This window comes from Cynocephalus volans, chromosome 8 (assembly GCF_027409185.1).
Source record: "Cynocephalus volans isolate mCynVol1 chromosome 8, mCynVol1.pri, whole genome shotgun sequence".
Taxonomy (NCBI): Eukaryota; Metazoa; Chordata; class Mammalia; order Dermoptera; family Cynocephalidae; genus Cynocephalus; species Cynocephalus volans.
In genome coordinates, this window is record NC_084467.1 from 31,269,174 (window position 1) to 31,289,802 (window position 20,629).

General features: G+C 39.0%; 1 protein-coding gene across 1 annotated transcript; it reads right to left on the reverse strand.

The window, feature by feature from the left end:
• Positions 1 to 739: 739 nt before the first annotated feature.
• Positions 740 to 18,662, reverse strand: RRAGC (Ras related GTP binding C). The gene is made up of 7 exons (XM_063104768.1): positions 18,358 to 18,662; positions 16,384 to 16,587; positions 15,181 to 15,380; positions 12,414 to 12,528; positions 11,306 to 11,448; positions 7,232 to 7,380; positions 740 to 2,264 (listed from the first exon to the last, which is right to left on the reverse strand). Exons 1-7 carry the CDS (start codon positions 18,592 to 18,594, stop codon positions 2,113 to 2,115), a joined length of 1,200 nt encoding a protein of 399 aa, XP_062960838.1. The 5' UTR covers positions 18,595 to 18,662; the 3' UTR covers positions 740 to 2,112.
• Positions 18,663 to 20,629: the final 1,967 nt, after the last annotated feature.

Sequence of the window (20,629 nt, forward strand, 5' to 3'; positions counted from 1 at the left end):
TCCACACTCAACAGTAACTTGGTTTGCAGTTTAACTTATATGGTCATTCTTTCTCCAAACCCAGTTTTCCACAAGGAAACCTCAGTTTCCATAATTTGAAAAAGGATTAAATAGTATTATAAGAGTTTTCTTAAAAACTGTTTCTGTGATTTCAAGTTTTAAAACCAAACTTCTAAAGTAGTCCAGTATGAAATTAAAGTTCAACCTCTAACTCCATCGATAAATGTATACTTTTCTCCAATCAGTTTAGACCCAACTTAACTATATATGTTTATATAAATAAACACTACTTTAATAGACATTTAAGGGTCAACAGTGAGTATCTCAGGAACTGGAAGAAACAGAAAACAAGCTGGAATCCATACAATTTTTTAATGGTGTTCTACTTCACTCATCTGGCTTGCTCCTTCTTAGCCTGGATACAACACACTGATTATGCCATGCCCTGGGTATTCCTGACCACAAAGGAGATCAGCTAATATGAAATACCCACAATCAAAAACATTTTCACCTGGGCTTAGACCTCCTACCCTAAAGCATAAATGGGCCAGAGGAGATGCTTGAACACAAGGTCATGAAATTTCCACATCAGGACAGAACTTTAAGTCCTGAAGCATAAGGAATACTAACCATATGAGGGGGGCAAAAGAAAAGGAAATGGATGAGAAAACGATAGGTGTGGACAATCTAATGTTCCATCACCCCACCCTCTCATACCCTAGGCAAGTAGAAAAACTGATTTTGGAGTAAATATATTTATTGATACCCATTTTATATATAGCTCAATGAAATAATCTATAAATATAAAAGCATTTTTCTTTTGGATATTACCATGGTCCATGTAAATACTCAACAGTCAGAATCATCTGCAGGAAGCACTCCAAGTCACACTGTTAGGTTACAAACCTGAATATACATATTGCATTAAACAGTGGCACTTATGTACTCAGGTGATCCAGTGGGCTTTGGAGTATATGACTACTGGACATGTGGAGTAAAAATAATGCCTAAGTTTAAATCAACGGAAAGGGTATCAACCATTCACAAAAAGCAACAATTACAAATTAATATCCTAGGCAAAGAAAGTACCACAGTTGACACTTGGTGTCAGAATACTGGAGACAAAGCATGTAAATCAACACATGCTATGGCGCCACATGCTCTCTCCAGCTCCCAGTGGACAGTCCACCAGTGCCTTGGGCCATTCATGGTCAACAAACAGCAATCCTTAAAAAATCCAGATGTCTTAGAACGAAAGGTGTATAGAGGCCGATATCAAGATTAAAGAAAAGTGAGCTAAATGTTTCAGTGACATGAGTGTCTCTACTAGAAGGGGTTGTGAGGGAAAAAAAAAATTTTTTTTTAATTCCCTTTGTTGCACTGAGCATGATCATTTATCTAATGCAGGAAAAAGAACCTAGACATCTGGTACCCAAAACAAAGGTGCGCAAATTTTCTTCTGTTTCAAAGTTTTTTCCTCAACGTTTCCAAGGGAAATAATGCAGTCACCATTGAGCCTCACTCTCCACCTGAGGCAGCATAAAATCTTCTCTCATTTCTTCAGTAACAAATACAGGAACATCTTTTGCTGCAGTCAGATGACGTGTCTTCCGAATTAGCAAGCAAATGCATTTAAAAGGTCTGAGATGTGCAATGTCCAAAACTGAAATCTGAGAGGCAGTGTTAGAACTTAAGCAAGGCAGGATTTTTAGAGACTACTCAAAGGAAAGCCTAAGTGAAGCATATAAAAATTCAGTTTTTTTCTATTATTTTCAACTGTAATTGACAGCAACATTCCCTGGTAAGGTGGTGTTATCTCCAGGTCCAAAATATTCCAACTACTTAAAGTGGGCCCAAAAAAGAAGAAAGACACACTTGAGTTCTGTGGTCTCTAGAACTCTTTTTTGCCATTTTTAAAAAAAGAAACAGTAGCTTCAGTTGTACACCACCGATTGAAGGGGTTTTCATCCAAGTGAGAAACTCTACCCCTTGTCTCTAATGGGACAGGCACCAGATTTCCATAAGCGGCAGCTCCCATGTCCTGTAGCACGTGGCATCTGACCCTGAAGTGAAGAGTAAGCTGGCACAGAGCCCCAAACACTGGGATTCAGACTAGATGGCATTTCGTGGCGTGCCATTGTGTGTCAATGCTTTCAGGCTGGGGGCACTGGACTGGTGACCACAGCTCCTATGAGAAGTCACGCCCACTTCAAAAACTTCATGAATAGCTTTTCGGAAACAGTGGAAATTGTAGTCTATTAAACCTGCAAGAGAGAAAAAGAAGATCACACTTCCTGGAGGTCAATTGTGAAATTATCTACAAGGAAACATTTGATGACAGAAAAAAAATGGCTGTATATTAAAAAGCACACACTCAACTGAAGAATTTTTCCACACTAGAAATATGATAAAGCATATACCCAAACTGTTAACACTCACTACCTCTAGAGCCTGAAAGTAGACATGGTGAACAATGTAAGTAAAGCAATTAGGAAGTAGATTTGCTAAGAAAATTTACAATGAAATCTAAAGTCAAAGTAAAATACTTTATTAAAGATCCAGCTTTTCCTTTTACGAGTCTGCAGGCCAGACAACGTGGAGTTGAAGGAAGCAGGTAGAGCAAGAGTGGGGCACACTGCTCAGCAGAACCTCAAAGTCTGGGACCTGGGACCCCCTCACCCCCACCCCCGCTCTTCAGGCAGGACAGCTTCCTCTGTATCTGGTTTACGACCCAGGCTGCCACATAAGATTTTGGTTGAACAAAGGAATCTACTTTGTGACAGAAATGGTCAGTTGTCTACCAAATAACCATTTTTCCCCTTCTTCCTAAGAAACAGAACCCCAATTTTGGATAAGCACATTGGTGATGAGCTAAAACATTACATTCCCCAGACTTCCTTGGAGTTAGATATGGCCACATGACCAATTCTGGCCACTGAGATAGGTAGAAGTGTATGGGACTTCTGTGAACTCTCCTTAAGAGGAAAAGGATGTATTTTTTCCTCTACCTCTGCTATTCCTTCTTAATATCTGGAATATGGGTGAGATGGCTGGAGCTCCAGGAGCCATTCTGGACCATAAGGTGACCTTGAGAACAGAAGCTAAGAATAGCAAAGCAGGAAGAGAAGCACCATGTGCTTGAGGACACCAAAGAGCTCCTTAGCTGTCCTACACTGTCTACCTCCAGACTTCTTTAATGTCAGAGGAACATAGACCTCCATCTTGTTTAAACCACTGTTACTTGTCTTTGCAGTCAAACCTAACCCTGACTGATAAATACTACTTGACATTCTTAAACCTCCAAACTAGACGGCAACTCTTCAACCATAAAAACAGCTGGTTATCATATATGTCTACCATCAGAACATCTGCTAGACAGCCAACATGCAATTTGACCATCACTTTGGCCTAATTAACAACTCTGGCATCCAAATTTCAAATCACTCAATTCACATTCAGGAAAAGCAAAAATATTAAAATACATTGTGTGGCCTGCTTGAACACAGTGTGATCTTTCAATATTTATATTTGACTTGATGATAGTCATCAAACGTGTGTGTGTGTGTGTGTGTGTGTGTGTGTGTGTGTGTGTGTGTGTGTGTGTGTGTCTGTGTGTCTGTGTGTGTCTGTGTGTGTCTGTGTGTGTCTGTGTCTAGCCATTACAGGGATCCAAACCCTTGACCTTGGTGTTATCAGCACCACACTGTAACCAAGTGAGCTAACCAACCAGCCCTTAAACACTTATTAAACAGCACAATAGAGGGTACGATGTATCAAAGCAGCAGCAGACATAGGCCATGCCATCAAGGATATGCTAGCCAGGGCATAAAGCCAACACACAAGAAACAAATCTGGGTTGGGTGGTTAGCTCAATTGATCATAGTGCAGCTACAACATCAAGGTCATGGGTTTGGATCCCCATACCAGCCAGCTGCCAAAAAAAAAAAAAATAAAATAAGATACAGCTTAGAGGAATTGGTCAATGGCCAAAAAAAAAAAAAATAATAAGATACAGCTTAGAGGAATTGGTCAATGGACATGAAGAATGATTGCATATTGTAATGACGTATAAGCTAACTATCCTGATCTAACCATCACACATTGTACACAATCTTTGAAAATCAACATTGTACCCCACATGTATGTAAAACAAATTATCTAAAAAAAAAAAGAAAGAAAGAAATCAAAACAATCATGTCAAATTGAAAGAAGTCCAAAGACAGGAGAGCCAAGTACAGGGCAAAGCAGTCAATGACAGCTTCAGGGATGAGGTAGAACTTTGGGGATACGGGCAAGATTTAATTAGGCAGAAAAGAGGAGCAAAATTACAGGAAAACTGCAGGGAGCTGACAATGAGAACACAGCACAGGTGGAAGACAGGAAAGAAACTGGTCTGACTAGAGAGAGAGGCATCAGAGAACTCTTAGTAAGAAGTAGTGGAAATCAGGTCTGAATAAGTTTAGAACCAAATTAAGATGGTCCTTCAGACCAAAGACAAGTTTTGATCAATTTAGCTACATTAACACTGATGTCTACGCAAATTGTAAAATAAAATTGACAATCAGGCAAACGTGAACACTGGCCAGATACTTGATGGCATTATTAAATCACTGTTAATTTTGTGTTTATTACTGATAATATTATTATGTTTAAAAAAGAGCACTACCTTTTAGAGATACCTACTGAAATCTGTATAGACAAAATGATTTAATGTAAGGGATTTGCTTCAAAATAATCTAGCAGGGAAAGTGGTACAGATATGAAATAAGATTGACTATGATTTTGATAATTGCTATATCTGGGTGATAAATAAAAAGGCTTTTATTATACTATTTTCTCTACTTTTTTTTTTTATGTTTGACAGTTCCCACAACAAAAGAATAAAAAAATAACAATAATCTAACTCGGGGGAGGATGTACAGGAAAAAGACTGAATATATGTGGATGAGAACTGAAGCAGGGAGATGGGGACATGGAGACCCCTGGCTGGTCTACCATTATGTACATCTGAAAATTTCCATAACCAAAAGTTTTAAAACACTTTTTTAAAGATTAGAATGGAGAAAAATAAAAAATAAAGAACTCCTAAGAATAAATACCAAAAAAGACAAAGGTACATAAACAGGTAAATTACCAAAGAAGAAATCTGAACAGCCATGAAAAGGTGCTTGCCATAAAAAGACTCTTCCTCTAACCAGTAATTAAATAAGTAAAAATTAGAACCAAATGAGACACCATTTCGCACCTACCAGACTGACAATAAACAGTCTGATAATGTTAAGCAATATCAAGGATACGAAGTGATAAACACTCCCGTATGGTACTGCCAGGAGTGAAAATGACAGAGCCACTTTGCAGAGCGGGTTGGTAATGTTTAATAAAGTTGAGGATGTATGTACTCTATAAGCTCTACTTTTAAATACATATTCTAGAGAAATCCTCCATGTGTGCAAAGGCAAACTTGTTCATGAGTGTTTGCTGCAGAACTATTTGTAATTTTTTAAATAATCTAAATGTCCAGCAACAAGAAAATAAATTGTGGAATAGTCGACTCACAGAATACGAGGGTACTTCAAAAAGTTCATGGAAAGATTCATATTGTCTTTTAATTCTATTTTTCCACAAACTTTTTGGAGTACCCTCGTACTCTGGCAGTGAAAATGAATGAACTAGTGCTATGTGTTATCCATCTGGATAAATCTCAGAAACAACCATGAATGAGGAGAAACAAGCAAGTTGCAGACAACTACTTATATTTTGACATTTCTACAAAGATATACAATACTCTCTATATTTTTTAGGGAAAGATATGAAAGTAAAAGAATAAATCAAGCACAGGAAAAATAAAACACATGGTGCAAAAGAGGAATTTCCTGTATTTATCATGTTTTAGCTTTTAGCTCAAAGGTGAATACACTCACTTTTGTTTTAACCAAAAAACTGCATACATCTGAAATATTTTATTAAAAACTGAGGCAGAAGAGTAGGGACTTGTTGCCGTGAATAACAGAGCACTACTGTAGATCCTTGAGTAGTTACATAACATGATAAAAGAAATTTTCTAAAACTAGTCTGCCTTGCTTTAGGGATAAAAAGATGATACATACTAGACCCTCAACATATATGTCAAATGCATGAATATTATCATATAGGAGGTTACTGAAGCACCACAGGCCTGGAGGAATGAGGACGTGGATTGGATTCACTGACAGTAGAAACAGAAAGGAAACCCAAGAAATAGTTCTAAGAGACAAATGATAACATTTGGTGAAAATTCAGTGTAAACAACATAGAAGGAGGAAAACATAAAATCCCCTCTGTGAACCGATTTGCAGGGCCCGTTCAGCAATAACACCACACAATTACCTGACTACAAGATATCTAAGCTAGGACAGGAGAAAAACGGTATAACTAGTGATAGAAGTAGGGTGGCCAAAAGATCATGAAACAGAGGGGGAAATAATTATCAGTAGATGACTGACATGATGGCTAAGATAACAATCAAATATTCAGGTGAAACTGTCTCATTAATAGCTCCTAACATGGGACTGGAACATGAGACCAAGTCAGAGCTGGAGATGTGAATTTTTCCATCGACGACATACAGAAGATTAACTGTAGCCACAGATTAGATGAGCTGACCTGAAGAATAAGTGAAGAAGTGAGAAGAAAGATTTGGCTCTGAAGAACACTCAGGACTGAGAAAAAGAAAAACAGCCAGAAGAAACAGGAGAGGTGGTCAGAAAAACAAACATACAAAATAACCTAGACAGCTGAGCTTTCAGGAAGCAAAGAGAGAAGAAAGCTTCAAGAGAGGAGAAACCGACATGGGGTCACATGCTTCAGTAGGCTGAAGAGGCAGCAGAATGAGAAAAGGCCATGGAATGAATGCACCACGAAGATAACTCGGTAACCTCTCAAGGAACAGTTAACCTTTCAAGGAATACTCAGTAGACTGGTTCAGATAGAAGCCAAACTGCAGGCAGTTAAACAGGTAATGAAGGGATCTTAAGTAGGAGAGACTAAAATAAAAAAAACTTAAAATAGAAGATCAAAAGAAGGAAGGAGAAAGTCTATATTAAATACGGAAGGGGAGAGACAAATGTATACATATATTTTTTTAAAGATAACCATTTATCTAACACTGCAATAAGTATTTCTCTTGTTTTCAAGAACCTGAGAAATTATGACCAAGAAACTTAACATAAAAAGTTTTTTAAAATACCATTACCTTTTCGTTCAAAGCTTTCTTCCCTAAGAATGCAGACCAGTGCCAAAAATTTAGTCACCTCCTTTAAATAAAGGACAGTTGTATTATTCAGCTTGATAATTGCCATAGATTCTTTGTCATAAGCACTTCCACTTCCATCTTCCTTTAACCTATTTTAAAATAAAGTCCTGTTCATTACAGGTTTCCCAACTAGGCATTCTGTCACATTTAATTTGCCCAATGACAAGTCTTTCCACCCAGTTTTCCAAATGTCTTTTGAGAAAGAATAATACTGGCTTAAATATACTAGAACAAGGTTGTTTAGGAATAGGGTTCCCAAACACAGAATCTCAGGGATTCCTATTAGAAAAAACAACAACAGAAAAAGGTCTATAACTATCCTTTACTATTATAAATAAACAGGAATTTAGAGAAAAAAGTAAAAATATATGTAGATCTTAACCAGGGAAATGATGACACTTCTAACATCTTTCTAACATCTTACGAGATAGGGCTACTTACCTCCTCAGATTGTATTCTGTAAGTCCAGCTGAGGTGCCTCCTCTCTTTACTTGCCTCAGGTCACAGGTCCCCTCTGGGACCTGCTACCACCTATGTGAGCTCCTTTAAGGCATATTCCACTTTCTCAACCACACATTTGTCAACCACACATTTTCTCAGAAAACTTATGCTTCCTCACAAAAGAAAATTCTTAGACTAACAAGAACAGTCCCAGCTAGAGACCAGTAGGAACTATGTTGAAATCAACAACATTTACAGTGATATGGGCTCTGAGAGTCTTTTCTGATGTACTTGCTTAGTAAAAGTCTAAAGGTGGTCTAGTTATTGCTGGGAAGAGGTGTCAAAATTGCCTTTTTAAAAGAAGTATTTGCCTTCAGAAAAAAAAGGTAAAGGAAATCTACTAAAAAGAAAATGTTAGTAGTAGCTGTCTTCGGTAGTAGAACAATGTTTTTTTTCCCTATTTCCACTTTTCTATATTTTCCATGTATTTTTTAAATGAATGGGGGTGGGGCCTATTTTTTAAACTATAAGGTGAGCATTCCTAATCCAAAAGTTTGAAACTTTTTGATCACTGGCATGACACTCAAAGGAAATGCTCATTGAAGCATTTGGATTTCAAATTTTTGAATTAAGGATGCTCAACCAGTATGTTACTCTGCAAATATACCAAAATCCAAAAAAATCTGAAACCTGGATCACTTCTGGTCCCAAGCATTTTGGATATGGGACACTCAACCTGTACTCTGAACCTTAACAGTTTACCTTTTCATGCATTAATTTGGAAAAGATTTGCCTTCAAAAAAAATGTTTTTAAACAGGTGAAGGAAATAACACTTAAAAAAAAAAAGTTAGTCTTTGGTAGTGATTTTTTACTCCTGTATTCACTTTTCTGTATTTTCCATGTATTTTTTTCATGAATGGGTCCTTATTTTTTAAACTATTCTGAACCTTACAATTTATTTTCTTATATATTAATTTAATCTTCACAACAACCCTGAGAACAGGACTTTTTACCATAGCCCTATTAACCACATTAAATCCTTTCTGGAACAAGTCAAAGTAAACTAAGTAAATATAAATAAGAGGACTATGCCCATTTTAAAGATGTAGAAACTAAAGTTCATTAAAACTAAAGATTTTCCGGCAAAGTCAGGACTCAGAGTTTTTTAACTCAATTCCATGTAGTTTCCAGCATTTCTCCTGGCTAGTACAAATAAAGTTGATTTGGAAAGGCAGAGTGGTAGAAAAGCAGGTGTCATTTGCTTTAAGTGTATAAAAGAAAACTACTTCCTTATGATCAGAAAAGAGGAAACTATAAATGCTATGTGTTCTCAGCTTAAAGTTAAATGTCCCAAGTAGATCTTTTTCAGTGCCCCATGGAAAGTGAGAATGGGCACTAACTCTGGTAACAGGTTCCAACACAGACAACCCTGAAAATGATTCTCTAAGCCAGTACCCACAGCCAGCAGCTGTAAGAAGCTGTAAAGTTTCTAATGTCAAACCAGCATATGACCTTGAATCACACACTAACATAAGAAAGAAACAAGAAAAGCACATTCTATTCAAAGTCTGGAGATTAGACTGATCTGATTTGGCTGTGATTAATAAAATTAAGAATAAAAGTACGCTAATGACTTTAAAAGGCTTGCTCAGAGAGTCTTTAAAGCACAGTATTTGTTTTCTATGTCTATCTGTTTTGACAATTTTTAAGACTATTAGGAAAATGTGCTTATCTGAATCTTGTCAAAATATGCCAATGGAGAAGCAGGAAGATCATGTCCAAGAGGAACCATACTTAGTAGCAGCATACCCTAATGGTTGCCAGTAGGGCACAATGGTGTATAACAAACTATGAGAGGGAAAGTAACCTGGTTAGTACTGAAACTATAAAGTAAAAAGCTCACAACAAATATCGTGCGACAAAATGCACACCAGTGTCAACAGACACTTGCTCTTTCTGTGAACCGACAATATTCCATGCATACACACTTTCATCTTGTTTACACAGGATGCATGGAATAAAGCAGGCTTAAAATCTTTCCTCATACTAATCTATACTGACACGGTCCACAAATAAAGAAGGATCTAAAATATGAAAATTGCCATTAATGAAAAAGGAAAAAATATAAAACTAAAAGAAATACGGTCCATTAAATTTACCATGGCAAAGTGAGCCTTACAGGGTCTGAAAGCTACTTCATTTATTAAACTAGAATTGTCAGAATTATACGTAGTCCCCTCCAAAAAACCCTAAATCAAGAGTCAAGTGAAAAGCAAATTAAACTACAATAAAGCATATCAAATTGTATGCAGAGATTGTTTTAAGTATAATGAGATAAGGGACATTTTTTCTTTTTTTTTTTTATAATGTACTATATAATGTGTAACATAGTTTATAATGTATCTTACACTGAAAATAAATTTTACAACTAAATTTGATTTTTAAATTATAAAAAAGTTGGTTTATGAAATTTTAATTTGTTTTAAATAAAAAGCAAATAAATGATCTACTCATCGATTTTTAAAATTAGGAATGTGGAACATGAAACTTTACCAGATAATGTCATAAACAGACAATGTATCTCATTTTCATTATGAAAAGTATTAAAACAAAGGACAGCATGTAATGACAAAAGTTAAAAAGAAACATACAGAAATGGAAGACAGAAATAGACAGGTAAAGAAAAGGTAAGACAAATGCATTTTTCTACCCAGAGGCAGATTGAAAAAGACACTAACAAATTATGAGGAGAGACCAAGGCGAAGGGTAGGGCCAGAAGTAAAAGAAGTTTAGACTAGGTGGAGCAGAGAGAAGAACAGATATAGGACATAGGTATTGGAAAGCAAAGGTAATAGTATATAACATGTAGAAGCACGTTGGGAGTTATGATATTAACATACAAGGGGAATCAGGGCCTGTAGAGGTGCAGAGAATGGCCTTCTGAAATGCCAGTAATTCTCCAAAGTTTTCACTTGTCCTCTGGCCTATTCTACAAAATCACTTGTTTGCTGGCTTTGAAAATTTTATTTACTAAGTTTGGTGAATGCACATAAAGGCAGAGTTCATATTTTAGAGATTTATCTGGGAAGCTTAGATGTATGGGTTGAATTTTTATACATATGTCCTTCTGACATCCGAAATTCTGATTACAACTTGATTCTTTGCTCCCTAAGAGTAAGAATCCCTCATTCCACCAAGTCTGAGGTTAAATTAGAAACCAGCACTTACTTTGTCATTCAGATTTTAAATAAATTAATCCAGTTTTTCAATCTAGCTAAATCCCAGGAGAAGACAAAGTGAAAATCCCCAAATAATGGCAAGAGAAACTACCAGTGATAAAAAAAATCCAGTGTTAGTCACACTTTCCAACTGCTCTTAGCCATCCCCTCTGAAGGAGTAAGATCCAGCATCCTACTTACAGAGCACTCATGCCCCAAGGTGAAGCACTACGGTCAGAACAATCCCACTGCATACAGTACTTGCCAGAGGCCTCGAAAATTAGTCCCCTTGATAAAATGAGCTAATAGTTTTCTACCCATCTGAAATCTTGCAGAAATAGGTATTTAACTTACCCATATATACAAGACACGTCAATTACAACATCAATCATGTCACAGCAAAGTTCATAAGATTGCATATCCACAGGGGAACTGTCTGTTGCAATGTAGATTTTGCTGACAACATCAAAGAGAAAAGCTTTTTCAATACCTGAATTCTTGAAAAAACAAAATTGGGGAAATGTTCAATTTTTTTTTAAGAATCACAATCTGCAAATTATCAAAGACCTTGAATTATTGAATAATATCAAAGGTCATTTTTACTTATACAACCCAATACCAAAAAACAAGTAGCACTTCGTTGGGAGGCACTTCTATTACCCAAAGAAAAAAAGTGGAATTATTTCTCTCCTCTGATTTACTGACACAATTGCATAAGTCAAATGTTTTTCTTCTACCTCTTTCTGAACATGTTTATCATCTAAAATATCGCCAAAAATTTAACAAAAAAAATTCTCCAAAACTCAAACTACGCTACATTTTCAGTAATACTTTACTATTATAATCAATCTCTGATCTGAATGACCTTACTACCAAAAAGTCTTTATGTGGCAATTAGCAAAACATAAAAGAATTACAGTTCAACATCAACATCTAGCATAACGCAAAAGCCCAAAAAAGTCAAAATGGGGATCACCACGCACTGAGCCCTTTCAACGTAATGTCTGGAAAATACATTGGCTAAATGCTAAACTTACTGGAGGGCTATCCTTTTTCATTAAACTGAATCCTCAAAGTAAGAACGTAAAATACAATACTAAGATTACAGTTAGTGAGGAAAGGAAAAGACCAATTTTTCAATGTGACCTCTGCTGACACAGACATGAAACTGAGTTACATTCCCAAAACTCAAATGTTTTCCAGTTACTACTCTTCCTTCGGGAAGCAGATATCATGAAGATGTTTTCAATTAAGCAAGAGGAAACTTTTCATCAGTTCATCTTAAAGACAAAAAGGGTGAAGAAAAGGATTCAGAAAATAACAACTCAAGCCATATTTTATGTTATTACTCATTTTACATGCTAAGTGCGTCTTTCGTCTTTAAACTTGATTCAGACTAATTCAAGCCATATTTCAGAGAATTTGAAAACACAAATATATTTAACAAAAATAGCTCACTTACTGATATAAAGATATTTAATAGGTTTTCCAAAGTTGGCAGTTGTGGAATGAGTTTCTGCACCACCTTACTAAAGGCTTCAAATATTGAATGGTCATAGATACTAGTCAGATAAAAGCTGAAAAACACAACATAGTTTGATTAATTTGAAAAATACCTTAAGTTCAGTGATAACTATAATAACATAAAATTTTAAGTTTCTTAACATTTGATTTCGGTAAATTCAAATAAAGTCTCATTTATCTAGTCTACCATATCCCCATTGTTCAAGACGACAAATGCAGCTTCCCACGTGGCTTGTGGCTATCAGCCAACTGAGACAGTACCCAGGAAAGCATTTTCAGATGCAGAAACTTAAATATTCACCTAAGTCTTTGCAACCTGACCCAAAGTTTGGTTTCTTAAGCATATGACTTAGACAAAAGTCCAGATTAAAAATCAAGAGAAAGCTACAGGAGATATTATTAAGAATATAACTCAGGTTTCTACTAAAATATCACCTCCTCGAAAAGTTCTTTCCTGACCACCCTACTTGAAATAGTACTCCTATACCTGATCCTTTCTACTTCTTTCCCCTAATTTGTTTTCCTTCATAGTACTGGTAAGTACTTACACTTATACTATATATTTATTTACAGGTGCTTCTGAGCAGCCATTCATTAGAATGTAAGCTGCATGAGGAAAGAGATTTTGTCAGTCTTGCTCATAGCTACAAGCCCACAGTCCTGAACAGAGCCCATAAGTATTTCTTGAATAAACAAATGAATACAACCGGTGCTTAGAAAGTATAGAGACAGCATATAAGGAGGATGGGAGCTGTGGCCCTATAGAGAAAGGAACAGGAGTCTGGAGGCCTAACAGGATGTACAGTGGAGAACTAACACATGCACAGTTAACGAATCACCTATCTGAGAGAGACCTTTAACAATTTAAACACTGGGGACAATTCTACCTGCTTTTTCATTCAGGGAGTGTACTTTTCATTATATAATTGTATCCATGATGCATTTATATATACATATTACAAAGGCAGACACAGAGAACTGCATATTCCACTTGATAGGCAATTTTAAGGGCTGGCCAGTTAGCTCAGTTGGTTAGACTGTGGTGCTGATTAAGATTAAAAGTGCAGGGTTCAAGCCCTGTACCAGCCAGCTGCCCAAAGCGGGGGGGGGGGACTGATAGGTAATTTAAAGATACTCTCAAGGAACTGACCTAAAAGAACCTAACCCTATGCAAGAAGGAGCTCTACTCTAGATGTGAGAGCACTGGAATAGGTAAGGCCAAGACACCCCAGGCACTAGGCAGAAAGGAACATTTTCACTGTTTCCTTTAAGCAAAAAGGTTAGCAAAGTAAGAAGGTCCTGCAGGGCCTGTGAGACTTTGAGGCGGATGGGGACAAGGAAAACCTGCAAGGCACAGGGCATTTAAGACGAGTTTCTAGAAACTGGAAATCAAATACAGTCTCATCCACAGGTCTGCTAGCACTAAATAAAAGCTTGATGCAAAACTCTACTGAGGTTAACCAGGCCTAGGGCCACAGGGTACTGGAGAAAGGGATGGTGTATATCACTGGGTGGGATGCCCTGGAAAGGGACACAGATATGGAGTGAAGAGAATGAGAAGGATCCCCGGGGAAACTGGGGAACACAGGACAAGTAGAGTTTAAGATTCAGGTAAAAATTATTAATAGTGGATTCCCCAAAAATAAGATTGAGGAATTTTAAGCGGAGGTACTTTCACTTTCTCTTACAAATAATGCTAATTTTTTTTTTTTAAAGCATGAATTACTTTTAAATGTTTTAAAAATTTAATTCAAGCAAACTAGAGGTCAACGAGACTCCTAGAAGAACAGCTGAAAGATCTCAGATCCTGAGACCCAGGGAACACTAAGGATAGGGAAGGGGATTGGCTTGAGCCTACAGGGAAATCACTGTAACGGACTAGGGATAAGGAAATAACAATGCCTGTGTCTCTCCCCTGTTCCCCCTTTAAGCTGTTTATATCATCACAGAACATTTTCTCAAGTAATGAAAATACTCATTTAATACTCATTTCTACCTATTCATGAAAAAAACTAAGATGTACAAAAATGTTCCTCACATACTTTTAGAACACAAATACGCATTTCATCAATCCTATCTAGTAAGTGTTCTTTAATAATAATTTCTTAAAGATATTTATTTATAAACCAGCAGTGCTTTAAATTTAACAGCAGCCCCATGCAAATTTACAGGATAAACCCACGTAACTCAAACTTTAGAGTTTCATATAAGTATAAAGTGTTTTAAAAAATAAGACACATTAGAGTCAGTCCAGACTTGAAAGTGTACCCCCTTTAAAAGGCTAGTTCAATTGAGAAAGATACTGTCAGAACTCAAGCTAAAGACTTCACAACAAATGCAACAGAGATTCCTTGCACTGAGGCAAGAAGGAACAAAAATGATGAAACCAAGGAGGAGTCCCAAAGCAGATTTATGCCACGAGGAAACTGGCTGACCCCAGTCTCTTGAGATGAATTTGTAAAAGCACCAATGGAAACATCTCACATGACTACAATCTCCAAGAAAATACAAAAATGAGGAAAAGTAACTTCTCGATAACATCAGGTTCTCAAAACAACTTGGAATTCAACAAAAAGAAATCAAAAACATTACAGATTTGGGAAAGAGCATATCAGTGACAGAAAGCCACAGTGTTTGCAATAACAGAGATGGGAATACATTTACACATTTTTTAGGGCTCTCATTTCAAACACATATGTTGTTACCTAAGATGCAGTTTTTCTAGCCCAGCATCTGCAAGGTCATCATTGGCCCTTTGATGAATGTCCCTCTGTGTTTCTATTTTGTGATCATCAGACAGACCATCAACTTTGTGAATAAAGACCTCAAAATTCATGTCTGGGTTAACTTTGTAGGCTTTAGAAACAGTAATGTGAAGTCTTGTTAAAGCCTCCATGTAGTCATCCTGTAAGTCAGAACAAAATTTTTTTTTTTTTTTTAAATCTTACAAAAGTCAAGTAACGAGTTAAGACTCAAACCATCTCTTTACCCAACCACAGAAAATAATATCTTATCCTAATTATTCATAAATATTCAAACATTTAAATACACTAACTTATACCACTAAATAGCTCTTCAATTTCTTAAAATAAAAAATTCAATTGCCAAATTAATGCACACAGTTTTTAATACTGATAATATAAAGAATGAAGAAAAGATATGGACATTTCCTCCCAACAGAATATTTTAAAAGTAATCCCAGCTCTGCCATTTATTAGGTGTATGGCTTTAAGCAAGTTGCTTAAACTTTGTGATCTCATTTACTCATCTGCAAAATTGGAATTACAATTCCTACCTTACAATATTGTGAAGATTAAATTAAATTAGATCATGTATGTGAAAATACCCATTATAGAGCCTGTCATTCAGAAAGCATTCCTAATTAACGTTTAAGCTTATAAAAAGTAAGCTTCTTAAGGACAGTGACATGTCCCATCCACCTGACTGCCTGCCACATGCCAGGACCTCAATAAATGCTTGCTGGACTAAACTCAATTTGGACAGTCAAGGAAACTATTCACTGTAATATCTACTGACTCAATTCTCACATTCTTCCTTACATTATGGGCACTGATGTGATCTTTTCAGTGAGTGACGTTATTATAATTGTTAATAAAGTACAGCAACATCCACTATTAACCAATAAAAGCAGAAAACCAATGTTAGATGCTCATTAACTAGGACTCAATGATGTAAACTAGCTCTCTTAATCACTCGATATTCTATACTTGCACAATGACATGCTTGCTCCCAAAGCACCTCTGCAATTACATCTCTCAAACTGCTGAAGAATCTGCTGGTAAAGAAATAAGTTGCAAGCACATGACAAGGAAGATAAACAACTTTCCTTCGTTTCTACGTCTTTTTGCCACCAGAGAAGAGAAGTAAATATTATTATTCCTAACTACCTGTGCATCAATGACATATATCAATGCTCCTGTTCCCCTGAAGATCATCTCATAGTCAAAGGTTGGGTCAAAAAAGTCCATCTGTCCAGGGAAATCCCATATCTGAAAATTCACAAAGGAGCTATTGGAAATGTCGTCCTTATAAATCTTGTTGGTACTTTCCAAAAAGAGGGTCTCGTTGGGTGACATCTTATGAAACACCACCTATTAAAAGAAACAAGACAATTTTATAAGTATTCAACTTCAGATTTTAAACTCAAAATTCTACCCTAGATTAACATAAAAAATTTGATTCTATAGCAAAGAAATTTTAAAGGTAACAACTGAATGGTGAATCCTTTGGTACTCACCAAACCTTTTATTTCTGACAAAAGAAGACACCAAATTAAGTTATATTAAATCTATTTTGGAGCTGAAACTTTTCTGCTATTTTCTCTGCAACATATTCAGTACTAGCAGTAGCACTATCTCTCACTTCAATTGGTTTTATTTGGGGGAGAGAGGGTTAAATTGTATTAATTCTGCCAAAATCTGCTTTAAGATTATGAAAGCTTTATAGCTAACATTCAGGAAGTGCTGTTAATTCAAAAATTACTCAAATGCCTACCACTTGCTCTGAGGAATACTAAAAAAAATGAAAGGAATTGGACCCTGCCCTCACTGAGTTTGCAGCCTTGTGGAAGAAATAAAACAAGGGCAGTAACTATACCAATTAGAAAGTGAAAAAGTCCGGGGGCTGAGGCGGGGTGGGGGTGATATGGAAGTTCACAGGGAAAAGCCAGCTCCCATGAGAAAAGAAGTGATAAAGGCAATCGTTAAGCATCACAATAATCACAACCCATACAATCCTAACATAAAACTAAGTTACCTCTCCCTATTAATTTATAGGAGAGAAAAAAGAAAAAAAAAAAAAGGACAGTTACTCCCAAGGTTTCATTAGTAAGTAGTAACAAGTGTGAAGAATTAAAATCAGTTTGCTAAAAATCTCATATAAATGTACCCAAATGTTACTGTAGAGGTGAAAAACAAGATAAATAAAACAGTAACCCAGCAAATTCGGAAGAAGGCTACTTCTTAAAGAGCACGCCTACGAAATATCATACAGAAATTTGTTTTGGACAGACCTTTGGAACTGAGTGGAAAGGGGGAAAGACCGATGTCTGATGATGTTAGTTTTATATCAGCTCACTGTGTGTAATAGGGGATGGCTGATGAAGGAAGTCAACCTTGCCTCTATTTCCCCCTTACTTAAAAAGTGTACAGCCTTCCAATTGTCCACCACAGACCCAAAGTAAAAACAAATGGGCTGCCTAAGGTCTTCAAAATATTCTCAGTCTGAAGATTTTTTGCAACCCCACACCTACAGGGGGAATATCACCAGTCATTACACTCACCAGGCCACAAGTACTAAAATGCGTACAGTAATAGCACCTAATTCCCAATACTGTTACAGCGAAGTCTCTTCCGTACTAGTAACAAGGGCAAGCACTAAAATGCCCAGTGCCTTAGTCACAACTCTTTCTGACGCTGCTCCCTGGGGCTCGGCTGGGAATCCCTGCAAACTCGAGCCACCTGAAGTGAGAGGAGCAAATAGAAACGGGCCAGGGGAGGGAGTCCACGAAGTTCTCCAAGTGAGAACTGGAGAGTACGTCTCAGTTTCGTAAACGACACAGGGGCTGGGTCCCAGCGGGGCGCAGGTCTCGGGCGATGCCACCCGGCCCCTGCCTGCCTCCAGCCGGTTTCGCCTTGCGACCCCCTCGGCCTCAGCTGACCTGGGCGTGGACGCAGAGATCGGGGTCCCCGCGCGGGCCGCGTCTCCGGCTGTGAGCTCGCCAAAGGAGAAGAAAAAGCGCGGCGGGACGGAGCCCCACAAGACCCGGCCGCCGCCCTCCTCCGGACCTCCCCGCCCGAGGCCACCCGAGCCCCGGGGAGGGAGGGGGAAGGGCGGCGGGGGCCCGGCGCGGCCTCGCTCACCTTCTGGATGGAGGACTTGCCGCTGCGCCGGAGCCCCATGAGCAGAATCCTCGGCTTGGAGCTGTCAGCGCCCCCCGGGCCACAGCCTCCGCCGGCCCCCGCCCCAACCCCGCCGCCCGCCGCTGCCGCCTCCTCTTCCTCCTCCTCCACGCCGTAGCCGAAGTCCTTTGGAAACGAGTCGGCCGCGCCATAACTGCCGGCGAGGGGCGTCTCCTCCGCCCCGTACTGCAGGGACATGGTGCCGGAGCCGCCGCCGCCGCCGCCCGCGCCCTGACAGGCCAGGCCGAGCCAGGCCGCCGCCTCCCCAGTCCTCCGCCGCCGCCGCCGCCCTCGGCAGCCGCCACCGTCCGGCCCGCCCCCCGGACCCCGGCTCTCATAGGCCCCGAGCCGAGGCCCCGCTCCTCATTGGCCGCCCCAGCTGCCATTCGGGGGCAGCAGGGTAGGTGGTGCCCCGTCACGTGCCCGGAATCACCTGACTCGCAGCCGCGGAGGGGGCGGGGAGGAGTCACGAGGCGGGTGGACCGGCCGCGCCTCTCGCCCCGGCTCCCGACCCTCTGCCCTCTGCCCTCCGCCTTCCGCCCCAGGCCGCGCGCACCTCGGCTCTGCCCAGTACGCGCCCTGCTCCTCGCCGCTCCCCTGCCTTCTTCCCGGCTCCTGAGAGCACCGCAAAAGGAGATGCTCTCTGGGCACTTGGGGGAAGAACTGATCGTCCTCCTCCTGCAATTGTACTCGCCCACCAGTACTGATACCTACGATGTTATGGGTACCTACCCAAGGGGCACAAAACTGGAACCAACCTGGACCCTGCCTGCCTTCAAGTTGCTTGAAGAGTAACAGAGAGATCGGACCTCTGCGTAAGTAACCTCGGTATGAAACATTATATGGGAAAGTCAAAGGCACGGATAAAAATGCTAGAGTTGTGAGTATGAGAAAGTCTGTAAAGAGGTGGCGTCTAAGCAGGTGTAGATGGATGGATATGGTTGGGATGTGCACAGGTATGGAGGAGGAGCCAGCCAGCCAGAGGGCAGAGCCTCAATCAAGAGAGTCAGTGTGATAGCTTGTTCTCGCAGGTAGCTGGACCCTGATAGGAAACAGATACCACCAAGCTCTTATCTTCTTTGTCCAGCAAAGCGCTGATAGTAGATACTGCTGCCACTTCAGACTCAAAAGGACTCAATTTCCCCTTTGCACCTAAAGTCTATTTCTGCAGTAACAACCCCTGCCCCCAACAGAACACTGTATGTTCTATGACCTACTTCAGATTAGAGACCGGAGGGATGATAGTAAATTAAAGCAAATGCTCATCACCAAATATGTTTGAGAAAGCTAGAGGAATTTTTACCTTTGACAGGCTCTAGAATTGGAAACTTACAAGAGGACCCTCAAAGCACAGCCCTATTTATTTTTAAAAGAGCGGGGGGCGGGGGGTGTTCCTGGTCTTCCAAGGAGGTTGACTTCTTGATAATGAAGGAAAAGTACACTCATGCAGGTCTGAGACTCTGGGTCTGTTTGATCCTACAAGTTAGAGGTAGGACACACCCTTACCGGTCATCAAGCCCAACCTCTCACCTAGAAAGACTCAACACTACAGTGTCTCTGACTGATAGACATGCAGAATGCACTTACTAGTTCCAAGGGAAGAGAGCTCGCTGTCTCAAAAGGCAGCCAATTCCACTGTAAAGGTTCATTTTAAAAAAAAGTTTCTTATGCAAGCCAAAAATTACACTCCCTGAAGCCTATATGGGAACAAAATAGGAGGTGCCTTCACCTTTTTCATGAGAGCCCTTCAAATATCAGATTGCAGTTTTCGTTACCCACTAAGTCTTCTCGGTTCCACACTAAACATCCTCAGTTCCTTCAACCATTCCTTCTATGGTGCTGTTCAATAGAACTTTCTGTGATGGTAGAAATGTTCTATATCTGCCCTCATCAATATGGTAGCCACTAGCCATGTGTAGACTTAGCACTCGAAATGTTGCTAGTGTGACTAAGGAACCAAGTTTTTATTTAATTTTAACTGCCACATGTGGCTGGTGGCTACCATATTGGACAGCACATTCTTGTATTTTTAAATCTCCTCTCCCTACTGATCACTCTCCTTTATATGCATTCAAGCCTGTCAACATCCATCAAATGTCTGGCACATACAAAACTATACTAACCAATACAACCTTCAAGATGACTAACACCTGGACAATATTTCCATTAATGCTGTTCAGAATGGAATCTTTTAAAAGTATCCATTGGGTATAAGTGGTTCACACTGATAATC

Coding starts and splice junctions, on each gene's coding strand:
- RRAGC (XM_063104768.1), bottom strand. CDS start 18,594: ATGTCCCTGCAGTACGGGGCGGAGGAGACGCCCCTCGCCGGCAGTTAT. Junction 16,588..18,357: donor GCAAGTCCTCCATCCAGAAG/GTGAGCGAGGCC, acceptor TTCTTTTAATAG/GTGGTGTTTCATAAGATGTC. Junction 12,529..15,180: donor CTAGAAAAACTGCATCTTAG/GTAACAACATAT, acceptor TGTGTTTTTCAG/CTTTTATCTGACTAGTATCT.